Source organism: Uranotaenia lowii, chromosome 2 (genome assembly GCF_029784155.1).
Source record: "Uranotaenia lowii strain MFRU-FL chromosome 2, ASM2978415v1, whole genome shotgun sequence".
NCBI classification, from domain to species: Eukaryota; Metazoa; Arthropoda; class Insecta; order Diptera; family Culicidae; genus Uranotaenia; species Uranotaenia lowii.
In genome coordinates, this window is record NC_073692.1 from 124,611,534 (window position 1) to 124,626,509 (window position 14,976).

The 14,976-nt window shown below is 40.8% G+C and overlaps 1 protein-coding gene across 4 annotated transcripts in view; it reads left to right on the plus strand.

Moving 5' to 3' along the window:
• The window catches only part of LOC129745776 (ethanolamine-phosphate cytidylyltransferase), a 42,958-nt gene extending 33,679 nt beyond the window's left edge, over positions 1–9,279 (plus strand). For 2 of the 4 annotated variants that reach the window (XM_055739114.1, XM_055739113.1), the window contains 4 exons: positions 6,300–6,366; positions 6,439–6,551; positions 6,916–7,461; positions 7,528–9,279. In XM_055739114.1, coding sequence (XP_055595089.1) covers positions 6,300–6,366; positions 6,439–6,551; positions 6,916–7,461; positions 7,528–7,673 — 872 coding nt within the window. In that variant the 3' untranslated portion in view covers positions 7,674–9,279. The remainder of the gene's footprint in view (positions 1–6,299; positions 6,367–6,438; positions 6,552–6,915; positions 7,462–7,527) is intronic. The other 2 variants (XM_055739116.1, XM_055739115.1) reach the window with 2 other exon arrangements.
• Positions 9,280–14,976: the final 5,697 nt, after the last annotated feature.

Here is a 14,976-nt window from a genome sequence, read left to right on the forward strand (position 1 = left end):
TCCTGAGCCAATGTCCGCGAGTTCGAGCCCAAGAGTAAACATCGAACACCGTTGTACCGGATAAGTTTCTCAATAACGATCCGCCAACTGCAACGTTGATAAAGTATCGAATGCCATAAAGATGGTAAAACGACTATAATCGAAACAAAAAAAAATTCTCTTTGTCTAATAGCAGTGCTGTATTATCCGAGCACCATCTTTGCTCGGCAGTGCCGAATCGGCACTTGGCCAACCTTACCAGAATAGCCATATAAGTTAAAACACCTTCAAAATATCTATTGCCGATTTGCAATGCTTATGCTTATGAATGTGAAACATACACAGCCAGATCTTGTCAACATCATAGTAAGTAGCAAAATTTCATTTACTACTCATTTTAACGAGACTGGGTCCACTGTACAATATTGGACGCAAATAAAACTGGAACTGGAAACTGGAAGTTGTTCGAACCGGTCTTTTCAGGAAAAGTTCAGCAGATGTCTTCTTTCGGGAGCGTTTTGATTCGGTGTTGAACGGTACGTGGACAACAGAATTTGAAGGTGCTGGAAAGTTTCCCTGCTTTCCCCCTTGACGAGCTTCTTAAGATCCCTTTTCAGTGCGTCTACGAACCTATCAGCTTGTCCGTTTGACAGCGGGTGATGCGGAGCCGTGATTTTGTGGCAGACTCCGTTTGATTCGCAGAACTGCTTGAACGTTGAGCTCACGAACTGGGAACTGTTGCCTGTTACCAGGGTATGTGGATATCCATACCTTGCGAAGGTTTCTTGAAGGATCTCCAGTGTTGCGGTGGTTGTCGTACTGCTGGTACGGAAAACTTCGGGCCACTTGGAATAGGCGTCAACGATAGCTAGGTAGTAGTAGCCATCCACAGAACCAGAGTAGTCAACATGGATGCGCTCACATGGCTTCGTTGGAATCGGCCATGACTCCAGATTGGTTTTCCTCGGAGATTTTGCGGCACAAAAACTGCAACGTCGAATATTGGATTTCTGCTGCACGGACTGGATCAGTGTGTTGAATGGGACCGACCAAAGATTGAACTGAGCAATCGTCTCGATGCCGAAGAAGATGAGATCCGGGTTGGTTGAAATTAGAGATGTACCGAATAGTGGTATTCGGCGAACGGCCGAATACCGAATAGTGACCTTTTCAACTATTCGGCCAAACGAATATTCGGCCGAATATTCGGCCGAATATTCGGTCGAATATTCTGTTGAATTTTCAATACAAAACAAAACAATAAATTCATTTTTCTTCTATTTCTGCCATCTTAATGCCTCTCATGTTTTTAAGTCGATTATTTCCAACCAGATGTATAATTCATCAGATCTTTTTTAAGTAGAGATCACTATGATTTTCAAAATGTCACCATTAGCTGGAAGGACATCAGATGACTTGTCGCTTCTAGAACGTTTATCACAAAAGAGATTGGGTTCCAGTGAAATCTGGAACAAAACATTTCAAAACAGGTGTCAAGCTGTTTGAATTTGCTTTTTTTCTATGTCGAACTAGATGAATGGCCAATTTTTGCTAGATGTTTTAAAAATAGGTGCCAAAAAGAACGATGATCTTTAATCTTAAGCATACAATACTTTCTACGACACGTATCCACACGGCTGGGTTGGGTCTGAACGATTCCTTGAAAAACTTGTAATAAAAACGGATATCTGAACAGGAACTAGGCATCATTCTCAAACATACAAAAGGAAAAGAAATAAAATTACTTGAAATTTAAAGTTTTAATCGCATCACAACAGCAGTGTTCAAATCGTATCTAACGAATAAATTTACTCTAAACAATCGTTTTTAAACGCAAAATTTAAAATTTTCAAACGGACTTTTGAGTTTTTTATATGATTTCTGAGTAATCCCGGGTAAAATCTGAAAAGTATACAAAAATATGTGTCAATCCCTGTCAGATTTAACTTTTCTCGAATTCTTTATTTGGTTTATGGACAAGCTTGGATATATCAAGAAGTATAATCGATATAAAAAGCTATCTACAGTGAAAAATACACGGGTACACCTTAAATGTTTACTGAAACCATAAGTTTTTGATTATTTTAAAGCTTCTTCAACATTACTTTTGGATATTTTATAAATTATCCAACACCAGATGACAAATTGTTGACAAGTCTGTTTTGTTTGAATATTAAGAAAATAAATATTCGGCCTATTCGGCCTATTCGGCCGAATACCTAGCTCAACTATTCGGTGAGCCGAATATTCGGCTTAACGGTTTTTTGGCGGTATTCGGCGCCGAATATTCGGCCGACCGAATATTCGGTACATCTCTAGTTGAAATGAAAACTCGCCCTTGCTTGGTGGTACCATGGAAGGTGATGTTTGCAAGGAATTCACCGATGATACCAATCTCGTCACCTGATGCGCTGACAGCTACTACTTCCGGCTTTTGAATTACTGGTTGACCAATGGTTTCCCAGACATGTTCGGAGATGATTGTAATGTCCGACGCACAGTCTAGTTGTAACTGGACTGGGAAGTTGTTGAGATCCCTTTTGATGTATTTCCGTTTAGTGGAGTGGTCCAATCGATTAGCCAAAGTGCCATTGGATTTGACGGTGTCCTTGGGCTTTGGTTGGTCGACCGGCTTGAATGGTTTCTGCTCAGCAGAGGGACAATAACCATCTTTGTGTCCCTTCTTCTTGCACTAGCTGCAATAACGATGTTGATAAGAGCAATACCAGACGTAATGTTGGTCTCCACACAACAAGCAGGTTGTTCGAATGATGGATGATGCTGTTGACATACTTGTCGTTTCCCCCCTTCTCGATCATTTTTGTGTCTTGTTTGACGTTGTTGATCCGATAGCACTCCTCCACTAGGTTTTCCAGCATCAGAGTGGTTCCATCACCAGCGGGTGCGGACTCTTCTGCTTCAAGTTTGCCAATCAATCATGTCCGGATGTCTGCATCGCGTGGTGACTGGAGACCAAAGACGAACCGGAGCGCCTTAAATTGATCGTTGGAGAGCTTCGCCAACTGGAACGCTTCACAGTGTTTGTTGATGGAGGCCGCGTAGGTGGAAAAATTATCAGCATCGTTCTTCACATACTGAAGACACTGATAGCGAGCGTTGAAGAGCGATGTTTGCCATCCGAAAAGTTTCTTCAATTTCGTGACGGTTTCTTCGAAACGAAATTCTCGGAAGTGCTTTGGCAGAATGCTGTTCACGTAGCGTTTGTGGAACTGCGTGCCAATCTTACGGAGAAGCAACCTCACCTTTGCGTTGTCGTCTAACTGCTTGCCGTCTTTCTTGAAAATATCTTCGAAGCGCGCGTACCAGGACTCAAAAAATATTCCGCCGTCAGGATCGTACCGAATCTCGTCGATACCAGATGCGAGGGATTCGATGATTCGCTCACTGCCAGCCGGATTGGCGTTCGTCCGTTGGAGATCTGCAATCTGCCGCTGCTGGTATGTGATAAGCTCGGTGAGCTGAATAATCGCGTCTCGAAAAGCCTTGTCGGTCATCTTGAATCGGTTGTTGCTTGAAGGTTTCAGGAATAGGAATTGGGTTGCTTTCGGAGGTTTTTTAAATTCCTCGTCGCCAAAAGAATATTGTATTCTTCTAAAAGTGAAACAAGAGAATTACTGTCTAACGGTATTTATTACAACTTGTTTCCATCATGGTCAGAATAAGACTGATGAAACTTTTCTAGTTTGTTACTACATAGCCATGACAGCAAGTCATGGCTATCTCGGCTATTCCTTGATAGATGATAGTTCTCTTAGCCGTACATCTGCAATCGTCGGGTTGTTAGACCCGTTTCCACTCTGGACTACTCACGGCTACATCCCAGTGTGTTCTGAATCCCTGAATATCTTTTTAAGAATTCTTAATTCTTGTACTAAATATCCCAGGTGGTCATATGGAAGGAAAACAGCAACTCCCTTAAATACTACCAAAAGATTTCATTCTCGTTACTACGTATCGCCTACATTCCCCAGGTCTACGTTCAGCCTCGCCAAGGCTTCCAGTAGAAGTTGGCCCCCGGTGGTTTGTAAGTCGACTACCTCATTTTACAGCCAACGCGTTGAAGTCCTCACCGATAACAACGGGGTTTCTACCCGTGAGACCTGGAACGATTCTGTCCATTATAGTGCCGAACCTCTCCACCTAGGGGGGGGGGGGGGGGGCGTAACAGCTACAGACGAAGATCCCGCTTACTTTGGCTAAGGCGAAGCCTTCCTCTCTTGCCGACACCACCTATCGTATGGCTAACTTCCAGTATTTAACCCATCGCGGCCAGTTTGGCTTTATCAGTTACCCAATTATTGGCATCCGAGGTCCTGCGATACGGACTACTAACGCCACGTCCAACTTTTCCTGATATGCCACCTGTCGAAACAGATGGTGTGCTGAGTGGCAGTGATTGAGGTTTAGCTGAACTGCTTCTATCCCCGCGAAGGTGCAGCCGTCGCCTTTCGGAAGGCAGGGAACCTACAGTTGCCAGACCTGTGTTCTCCACCGCAGTGGAGACATTTTGCCTCTTTGGTGCAGCTAGCCACCTAATGGCCGGCTTTGCCGCACCGCCAGCACAAACCACTTCTATCGGTGCCCTTGCAGGCAAACTATTTGTGTCCGCACTCGACACAGCGGAAACACCTTTCCGATTACTGGGGGATGGCTATCTGGAAGATAGCTACCCACACTTCAGTACTGCGTTTTCTGCCGCAACTGGACGTTTCGCAAACGCCACCTTTGTTCCAGATTTGGGAAAACCTTTCCGCTTCCTGATCGAGATCTATTCCGTCTCGATCTTGCACAGGTCCTCGAACGCATTCTTGACCTCACTCTCTGTGGCTATCTCGTCAAGATTCTTGATCCTGACGATAACCGGGGAACGGATTTCGTCTCCTAGAGTGTCCTGCTTGGGCGCGCTATACTCTATGCTCTTGGTGGTTAAGCCACGTCTGAGCTCAAAAATCATCTCTCCGGAGCGTGTCCGTCGGATTCTTCTCACGTCCCCTCCAAGGCCCACTAGCATATCGCTCATCCTCATTTGGCGAAGGACATCGGCACAGGTTTCTTCCGGTGCCTTTATCACTAGCATCTCCCCCTTGTCTCTGGCCCGGTTGGGTTTGGGGTTCGCTTTCGAAGCCTTTTTCCTTTTTGGCTCAACTATCTGCCTCGCAGTTGGCGCTTCGGGAACTTGACCTCCCTCCTTATTCTCTTTTTCGCCCGGATCCTGCCGGACCTTAGGATCCCGGGGTCTTTTCTTCGGAGCTCCAGGTCTCGTCTCCCCTAGAGATCCTCTTTTCCTTTTGTCTTTTCCGTCAAATTCCGCTTCGTCGTCGGTCTGCACGAAGATGCTCACCTTCTTCGGCCGAATAGTTTCCACCCGCAGAGGTGTCACCACGTCCTCTTCACGTGCCTTCTTCCGGCATTCCGGGGCTGTAAAGAAGTTCACCACCGCTCGGTTCGCCATGACGAAGAGCGCCATCACGTTGGCGAGTCTCTCGCGTTTCTCCTTGTGTATGTTAGACTTCCCATTGCCACCGCTAACTCCGCAGGAGCCTCAGGGTCCTAAAGGTCCAGGAAGCTTAGGAGTTCCTCGACTGCCTACTGAACATAGACGAAGGAGGCTCCCCTCTCGCCAACTTCTACCGGCCTCCTCACCGGCTCGTTGGGTTGCCTAACCGGTGAGCGCTTTAGCTTGCTCCTGCTAAACGGATTGGGACAAACGCTGTAGTTCTCTCGGCCGTAAGCCTGCAATAACGCAGACACGTTTCCACTGTGCACCACGAGGAGGTAGAACTACTTCGCCGAGTGAGGGTTACTGGCTCTAGTAAGCTCTCAGAACATGGGTAGGTGTACCGTAGTTGGTACTTTTGAGTCGCTTATTGAATGTCCATTATGCTAAAATAGCCACAATTTCCATTCGGCCGTAATATATTCCATTACACGAGCTTCGAAAACCACAATTTATGAAATAACCACGGTGACTAGTTCGGCGAGAAACTTCATAGCAAGATATAATATGACATCAAAAGAGCGCGTTCACAATGAAAAAATCGTTGAGATCTAATAAAAAATCATCTAAAATATGTCAAGAAATCGATTACACCGAAAATCATGAATAATACGTTAGTTGAATTGTTTCTTTTTTTTGTGGCGTGCTCGAGGATGATTAGCAATGCAAATAATACTGGGTGCAGGAATGGCTAATATTGACATACTTTTACTATTCGTATCTTATCAGAAAACACGTTGCCCACTAGTTCGAACTAATAATAAGGTGACTGAATAATTTTTCTCTCTCTCTCTTCTTCCAGACGACATTACCCTCACAGCAGATGGTGTCGATACCTATCATTTGGTGAAAGCAGCAAACCGCTACAAGTAAGTCACGCTTCGCAACTGCGTTATAAGTAAAACATCAAACAAACCTTGACATTTGTTTCGTATTTGTAGGGAAGTCTCCCGGACAGCCGGTGTTTCCACGACAGATTTAGTCGGCCGGATGCTGTTGATGACACGGAACCATTTCAAGCAAGGTGACCAAGAGTATAGCGTCGAAAAAGACGGTAAATATATTGACCACACAAGCTCGTGTGTGAGCATATGTGTTATGTTTTGAGTTTTCTTATTTTTTCGAATTTTGTTTTTTTCTTAAGCTGCTCACTTTTTCAAATTGCTAGAGCATTTTCCGTTTTCAAGACTGAACTTTTATCTAATCCTACCCTTTTTCTGATGCGCTATACTTCGTTACTTCTTATATCTGTGTGTGCTGTTCTGATATAACGACAATGTTAAGGACAACTCATCCCTCATTCTTATATTTAGCCCTAGAGTTTCACATTAATTCAAACTTGCATTCCATCCGATGCTTTATTAATCCATTTACGATCAGTCAAATTTAACAACTCATTCTCTTATCGACGCTAACAGCAAGCATAGAAGAGCTTAATTTCTTACTGAAAATATATCAATCGAAACTTGAAATCACAGGCTCTTCCAAACTCGGCCAGGATCATTCGGCCCGTAGCCCCTGGACCGGTTGCTCACAGTTCCTGCCTACAACTCAGAAAATCATCCAATTCAGCGATGGCAAAGCTCCGAAACCCACGGACAAAATCGTCTACGTAGCCGGTGCATTCGACCTGTTCCACGTGGGGCATTTGGATTTCCTAGAAAAGGCTAAAACTTACGGTGACTATCTGATTGTGGGACTCCACACGGATCCTGTCGTTAATGTGTATAAGGGAGGCAACTACCCGATTATGAATTTACACGAACGGGTGCTGAGCGTACTGGCTTGCAAGTACGTCAATGAGGTTGTGATCGGAGCGCCATATTCGGTCACTAAGGACTTGATGGATCATTTCAATGTCGACTTGGTATGCCACGGCCAGACCCACATAGCCGCAGATGTGGATAACGTTGATCCTTACGCCGTGCCCAAACAGATGGGCAAGTTCATGTTGATCGATTCAGGTTAGTTTTAGAAAATGTAAAATTAGCAGAGTTTTCCCTTGAAGTAATGCTGAATAAACTTTACAGGTAACGCCATTACGACCGAGGACATCGTCGAACGAATCATCCGGCATCGATTAGAGTTTGAAGCCCGCAACTCAAAAAAAGAGAAAAAGGAAATCGAAGTGTACGAGGCCATGCAGCGGGTGAAATTAGCGGAGAAGTGCGGTTGACCCGATGATACCTGTCATTAGCGGGTTTCGTCATAAATAGACAGCTATCAAGCTCTGAACCGCTAAAGTAACCTTTAGATACACACAACCAATTCCGCTATTGCATTACGAGGACGTACTTTGGACTAACGCTACTGTGGAGTTAAACCCCTTTTTTCCTTCCCAAGGAAACTTAATTTATAGTAGAAAGGAAGATATTTTCAACCGTCATTTTGATGAACGTTTATTTATTATTAACAGTAACTGTGTCTATGGCTTATTTTTTTAAGATTTTCGCCGGCCTTGACGTTTTAAGTCCGATGTTTAGAGTTTATTAGTTAGAACCATAGCCTTCTGCTAGTTAATATATATATATTTGTTCAACGTGTTTCTGTGTATGTAGTGTATAGCATTCATATCAAAAAACACCAAATTATTTCCAATGAATCGTAATATTTGTTTGTAAATCATCTTGTTTGATTCTATTACTAAATTCAATGTAAAGTAGAGTTCGCTTGCAATAAACATGCGTGCGTAGATCGACATATAAACTCTGGCGGCACTTTCATAAATTTTCCTGGAAAACATGTTATGTCACACAGTGAATGTTGGATAAAATGGACGGTTTTCTATTTTTTGAAACTAAATATCTACTTATGGTTAATGCTCTACTCTATACATATTAACTTGCACTTATTTTCATCGATCCAAACGAACTGAATGACACTAATGTATACAATTTTGGTTAGTAACCGCCAATTAAGCGCTTAAATTACAATTTACTTTATTTTCCAATTAAATAATGGGTTCGATTTGACATACCATATGAATCTCAAACCAATGTTATGATTAGTTATAACAAACGTTAAATCTGGGGTTGTAAAAAAGAAACTTTAGTCAAGTGTAAAAAGGAGAAAAACAGCTTGAAATTTTACCTTCATTGAAAATGATGAAAGCTCAAAGATCATCTGCAGTTTTCAAATCAAGCTGATGCGAACCAAGAAAGGATATTGCGACACATAAAAGACGGGAAGCTAGGTTTAAATAGAAAAGTTATATAAAAAAATATTATAAGCTAGGGTATACAAATAAAAGAATGAACTAATGACAGATATATCAACAACAATAACTGAAAATGCAAATAAGAATATACCTGTTCAATTTCCATGCATTTAAGATTTGGAGATATCGACAGCGAAAAAATCTCTACTTCAAAACTTGTGCAGTAATTTTGCTAGGGACAACACTTATATTAAGGAAAACAAACGGGAAACAACATCATACTTGTTACTAGTCAGAAACAACAGTTTTGTAACAGTGTAACATCACCATAAGACAACAAAATGTTGAAGAGATGTTTTCTAGTAAAAATATGCACAAGTTTTCCTACTCTAACTATCTAAATTCTGGTCTTCATTACGCTGCGAAGGTCTTCGCTATTGCTGAGATTGGAGGTGAAACTAAAATCAAAAACCAAAATGGTTGTTATTTCTCTAAAAAAAAAAGTTACATACAAATCCCAAGGCATACAATTGTAGCGCGCTAGTTTTCATCACCGAAAGCAAAATACTTAAAATTTGCGTTATTTGTAATCTTTCGAAATAAAAACAAGTTCCATATGCTTAAACGGGAATGTTGTGATTCTCGATCAATGATGACATCCTTTTTTGAGTAATAACAATTGTACAAAGCTGTCGTTTGAAAGTCGGGCTAAAGTCAAGTTGATATATTTAACTGACTAACTAAGCGACAAAAGAGGTAGGGGTAATAAAATAAGGTGCTATCCACATTAAGATTTGTAAAAGCTTCAAGTAGACTTTGTCCTCAGGCGTTCATAAGAGAACAACCTGATTCATGGATCCACGCGTTGAAATTCTTCGCAATAATCACGGATTTTTGACCAAATTTTTCCTAGGTTCATCGCGGCAGAGAGGAGCAACTACAAAAGAATATCCAGTTGTCTTTGGCTACCCCGAAGCCTTCCTCATCCGATGCGACAACTTCTTATATAGGGAAATTTACAGACACCCGTATTGCTGCTAGATGGGCTCTATCGGTCACCCAATTGGTGCCATTCATAACTCTGTAGTAGTAATCGGATCGAGATCTGATCCAAGATCGTCAAAAACCGGTCGACTAATGCTTATTTTCTGTCGTAATCTAGTCTAGATTTTTAATACGGAAGCTCACTTCTGCCTTCTTTTCTAGAACTTCCACCGCTCTAGTATGCATTCGTTTTTGACCCTCTTTTGAATAACAGAATAATCTCACTGGAATAATTATGACTAGAGATGTACCGAATAGTGGTATTCGGCGAACGACCGAATACCGAATATTGACCTTTTCAACTATTCGTCCAAACGAATATTCGGCGGTATTCGGTCGAATATTATATTGAGTTTTTAATGAAAAAAACTTAAGCGATTATTTCAATGCTTGCTATTTCTTCCCTTGCCCCTAATATTTTCAGTCGATTATTTTCAACTAGACGATATTATCGGATGATGTATTACAATATATTTTTTAAGTAGGGGTCTTTCTGATTTTAAAAATGCCACCAATAACTGAAAAGACATCAAATGACTAGTCGCTTCTAGGGAGTTTATCACCAAAGAGATTGCCTTCATGTGAAATCTGGGATAAAACATGTCGAAACAGGAGCCAAGAAATTTGAAAATGCTTCTCTGATATTGAATTAGATGAAGGTCAAATTTGAGCAGGATATCTTCAAAATAGTTGTTGAAAAGATAGATGATCTTCAACCTTAAGCATATCATACTTTCAACCACACGTATTCGCACGGTCAGGCATTCAAGACGATTTTCGAAAACAAAATTAAAAAAAGGGCAAAGTTCAAGCATATTTTGAAATTTTTGAAAAATTGTTATTGAACACAGAATCTAAAAAATTCTAAAGAGGAATTTGAGTTTTTTATTTGATATAGCAAATAATCATAATAAACCCTAGCGAAACTCAAGAAGTTTTGAACAACATCTGAACAACCCGGCTAGATTTGACTTATCTGGATTCTTTACTGGATTTATGGACAAGCCTGAATATATCCAGAAAATCTTGACAGCATTCTCCTGTACGATCTACAGTGAAAGGTACGCGGATACACCTTAGATGTTTTGCTGAAACCATAAGTTTTTAATGATTGTGTAGCTTTTACAACATTACTTTTGGTTATTTTATAAATTATCCAATATTATTTGAAATATTTTCAAGTCTGTAGTAGATATTCGGCCTATTCGGCCGAATACTTTTTTTTTTTTTTTTTTTGTTTCGATTATAGTCGTTTTACCATCTTTATGGCATTCGCGACTTTATCAACGTTACAGTTGGCGGATCGTTATTGGAAAACTGTGTTCGATGTTTACTCTTGGGCTCGAACTCGCGGACATCGGCTCAGGAGACAACAGACTTGCCAACTGAGCTATATCACAAGCCCTAGGCCGAATACTTAAGTCAACTATTCGGTGAGCCGAATATTCGGCTTAACGGTTTTTCGGCGGTATTCGGTGCCGAATATTCGGCCGACCGCTAATTTCTGCAGGATGCAAGGTCTTGACTAAACTATCAACACCCTTTTTCTCTATTTGAAGTGTTAAACTCGTTCCCCAAAGATTGAACGATCACAGCAGTTTATCCTTAGCAATAAGCAACGCCGTTCGTCATGAAGGATTAAGCCGTCTCTGTTCCTAATTAAGTGGTGCGTGTGGTGGTTAGGGTGTCCCAAAATTGCATAACTTCTGGGAATCTGGGGGCTCACCCTCCAAATGGTAGATTAGGATGTGCAGAACAAACTTTTGTATGGAGCCGACTAAAAAAAATCATGTTTAGAGGTTCCGCAAGCGCGATCTTTAAAAAAAAGTCCACTTTCAAAAGATTTGATTTTAAATAAATTCTGGGTCCAAAAATTTTCATAAAATTTATATATTTTATATTTTTTTAATTTTGTTTGAAATAAAAACCACACGTAAAAAATACAAAATGAACCAAATTTGTATCAAAATGTAAAACTAGCAAGCTATTAATTAAGATTAATCACCGTGATTTATGTTTTGAAATTAATTTTTACGGCCTTATCGGTGAATGTTATGTTCTCATAGTGAGAACATTTCAAGAATTGAAAATTATAGATGGATAGAAGAAGATTAGAAGAAAATTATAGGTGTTGAAATGAGCGGGTAGAATTTTTTTAAGAAGCATTTTCACCACATACTTAACTTTTGTTCAATCACGGATCAACTATTTTGAAATGTTAGAATCGGACAGGGTTGAGTCTAACACAACACAATAGTTGATCTTGCGTGGTTCGCACCGCGAAACTTGCAGTGCGAACGAACAAAAGGAAAGCATGTGGTCGCTCTGAAAAGCTCCCGTACCCGCTACCCGCTCATTTCAACACCTATAATTTTCTTCTAATCTTCTTCTATCCATCTATAATTTTCAATTCTTGAAATGTTCTCACTATGAGAACATAACTTTCACCGATAAGGCCGTAAAAACTAGCAAGCTATTTTCAAGATAAAAAAATTTTTTTGTCCAAAAATTTTGAATTCAACTGACCAAAATGTGTACCAAGCGTAGAATATTTTTGATACCAATGCCATCAAAAGATGCGGATTTTTGTGCACTTAAACTTTGCTGAACAAAACATGTGGTTTGTATCATCGTTTGAACAGCTATTCACGATATAATGCTTAACAAAAAGCACAATTTAGGATATTTTTTATTTAATTGATCAATTTTGTCTTAATAAATACCTACTTTAAAATCAAAATACTTGCAAATAAATACTTTGATGGTTTAAAGGAGTCATCAGAAGGCCATATGCCGAATTTGAGCAGAATCGGACAACAGGAAGGGGTTGCACTGAATCTCAAGTGTGAAAGGGATTCTGAGACATAGTGTTCTAAAGAAGCATAAAAAACTGGTTTTTCATCATACATTTTTGTCTTTACCAATCGATTGCTTGATTATGAAGGTTTTATTAAAATTTAAATTAAGACTAACATTTCACCTGAAGACTGCATCTCGATTGGACTTAAAACAAAAAAGTTATGGCTGTTCAAAGATTGTATTTTGGTTACAAATTGTCCTGTAAAACGCAATGAGTAAAAAGTACTCATTGTGTGTTAAACGACAATTTGCCACAAAAATACAATCTTGGAACAGCCTTAACTTTTTTGTTTTAAGTCCAATCGAGTTGCAGTCTTCAGGTGAAATGTTAGTCTTAATTTAAATTTTAATAAAACCTTCATAATCAAGCAATCGATTGGTAAAGACAAAAATGTATGATGAAAAACCAGTTTTTTATGCTTCTTTAGAACACTATGTCTCAGAATCCCTTTCACACTTGAGATTCAGTGCAACCCCTTCCTGTTGTCCGATTCTGCTCAAATTCGGCATATGGCCTTCTGATGACTCCTTTAAACCATCAAAGTATTTATTTGCAAGTATTTTGATTTTAAAGTAGGTATTTATTAAGACAAAATTGATCAATTAAATAAAAAATATCCTAAATTGTGCTTTTTGTTAAGCATTATATCGTGAATAGCTGTTCAAACGATGATACAAACCACATGTTTTGTTCAGCAAAGTTTAAGTGCACAAAAATCCGCATCTTTTGATGGCATGGGTATCAAAAATATTCTACGCTTGGTACACATTTTGGTCAGTTGAATTCAAAATTTTTGGACAAAAAATTTTTTTTATCTTGAAAATAGCTTGCTGGTTTTACATTTTGATACAAACTTGGTTCATTTTGTATTTTTTACGTGTAGTTTTTAACTCATACAAAATTTAAAAAATATAAAATATATAAATTTTATGAAAATTTTTGGACCCAGAATTTATTTAAAATCAAATCTTTTGAAAGTGGATTTTTTTAAAGATCGCGCTTGCGGAACCTCTAAACATGATTTTTCTTAGTCGGCCCCATACAAAAGTTTGTTCTGCACATTATAATCTACCATTTGGAGGGTGAGCCCCCAGATTCCCAGAAGTTATGCAATTTTGGGACACCCTAGTGGTGGTGCGAGCTCGTGGTTCATCCGTCGCATCCACACTCCGTTCTCCTGCACGCCGCAAGAGATGGTTCTTAACACTCGTTGCTCGAATATACCGAGTGTACGCAGATTTTCCTCTAGCAAAATCCATGTCTAGTTCCCATAGAAAGCAACCTGTCTAATGAGCTTCATGTATATGTTACACTTCGTGCGAGGGCTAAGTCGCCGTCGATCGTGACCTTGTTATTACTGGACAAGCGGGCTCGGTCGGTCTCTGATCCGCAGGCCAGCATATACTTCGTCTCGACAATTTACCCGAGATCCGCACACAGCACTGCCGGTTCCATCTATCGTCGCCTTGATCAATCTGGTCAGCTTCTCGGAAAAGCCGTTCGCATCCATTATTTTCCATAGTTCGTCATGGTCGATCGTGTCGTATGAGGCTTTGAAGTCTTGGTGTTCACGGCATTTTTGGAGGATTTGCCGTAATGTGAAGATCTTGTCCGTCGTTGACCGTCCCTCCATGAATGTTTCTAATGATGACTTCCCACGAATCTGTATGATTGTGGCGTTAGGCGGCGGAGTAAGATTTGGGACAGCACTTTATATGCGGTATTTAGGACAGTGATCACTCGGTAGTTCTCACAGACCAATTTGTCACCCTTCTTGTCGCCCTTTTTCCACACCTCCGGAAGCTGTTCTGTTTCCCAGATCCGGACCATCATGTCAGTCGGTGTAGGCAATCGGCAAACTTGTCCGGGACCATTTTGAACAGTTCAGCTGCGATGCCATCTTCAAAGCCAAGCTGGCAAATGGCCTCATCGTTGGGAGTGGCTCCTCTACGTCGTTGGCTTCGCGCCGGCGATGTATTTTTCCCCACCGTCTTGATCTCCTGCATGTGCGCCGTTCAGGTGTTCATTGAAGTGCTGCCTCCACTTTTTGATCACCTCACGTTTGTCCGTCAGGATGCCTCCGTTTTTATTCCGGCACATTTCGGCTTGCGGCAAAAAGCCTTTGCGGGATTTGTTGAGTTTCTGATAGAACTCTTGTTCTTGGGGACGATGCAGCTGCTCCAGCTCCTCAAACTTCTCCTCCTCCAGGCTGCGCTTTTTCTCCTGGAAAATTCAGACTCGCAGCTAGTTCGTTCCACATACCCGATGACGTTCTCAGTAACGCTGTTGATGGCTGTCTTGATGGTATCTCAACAGTCCTCGAGAGGGACTTCGAGCGATTGCGCGTAGTCTTCCGCGACCTCAGGTTGCTTCAGTTGTGCGATATTTAACCGAGGTGGGCGTCGATGATATCCAAAA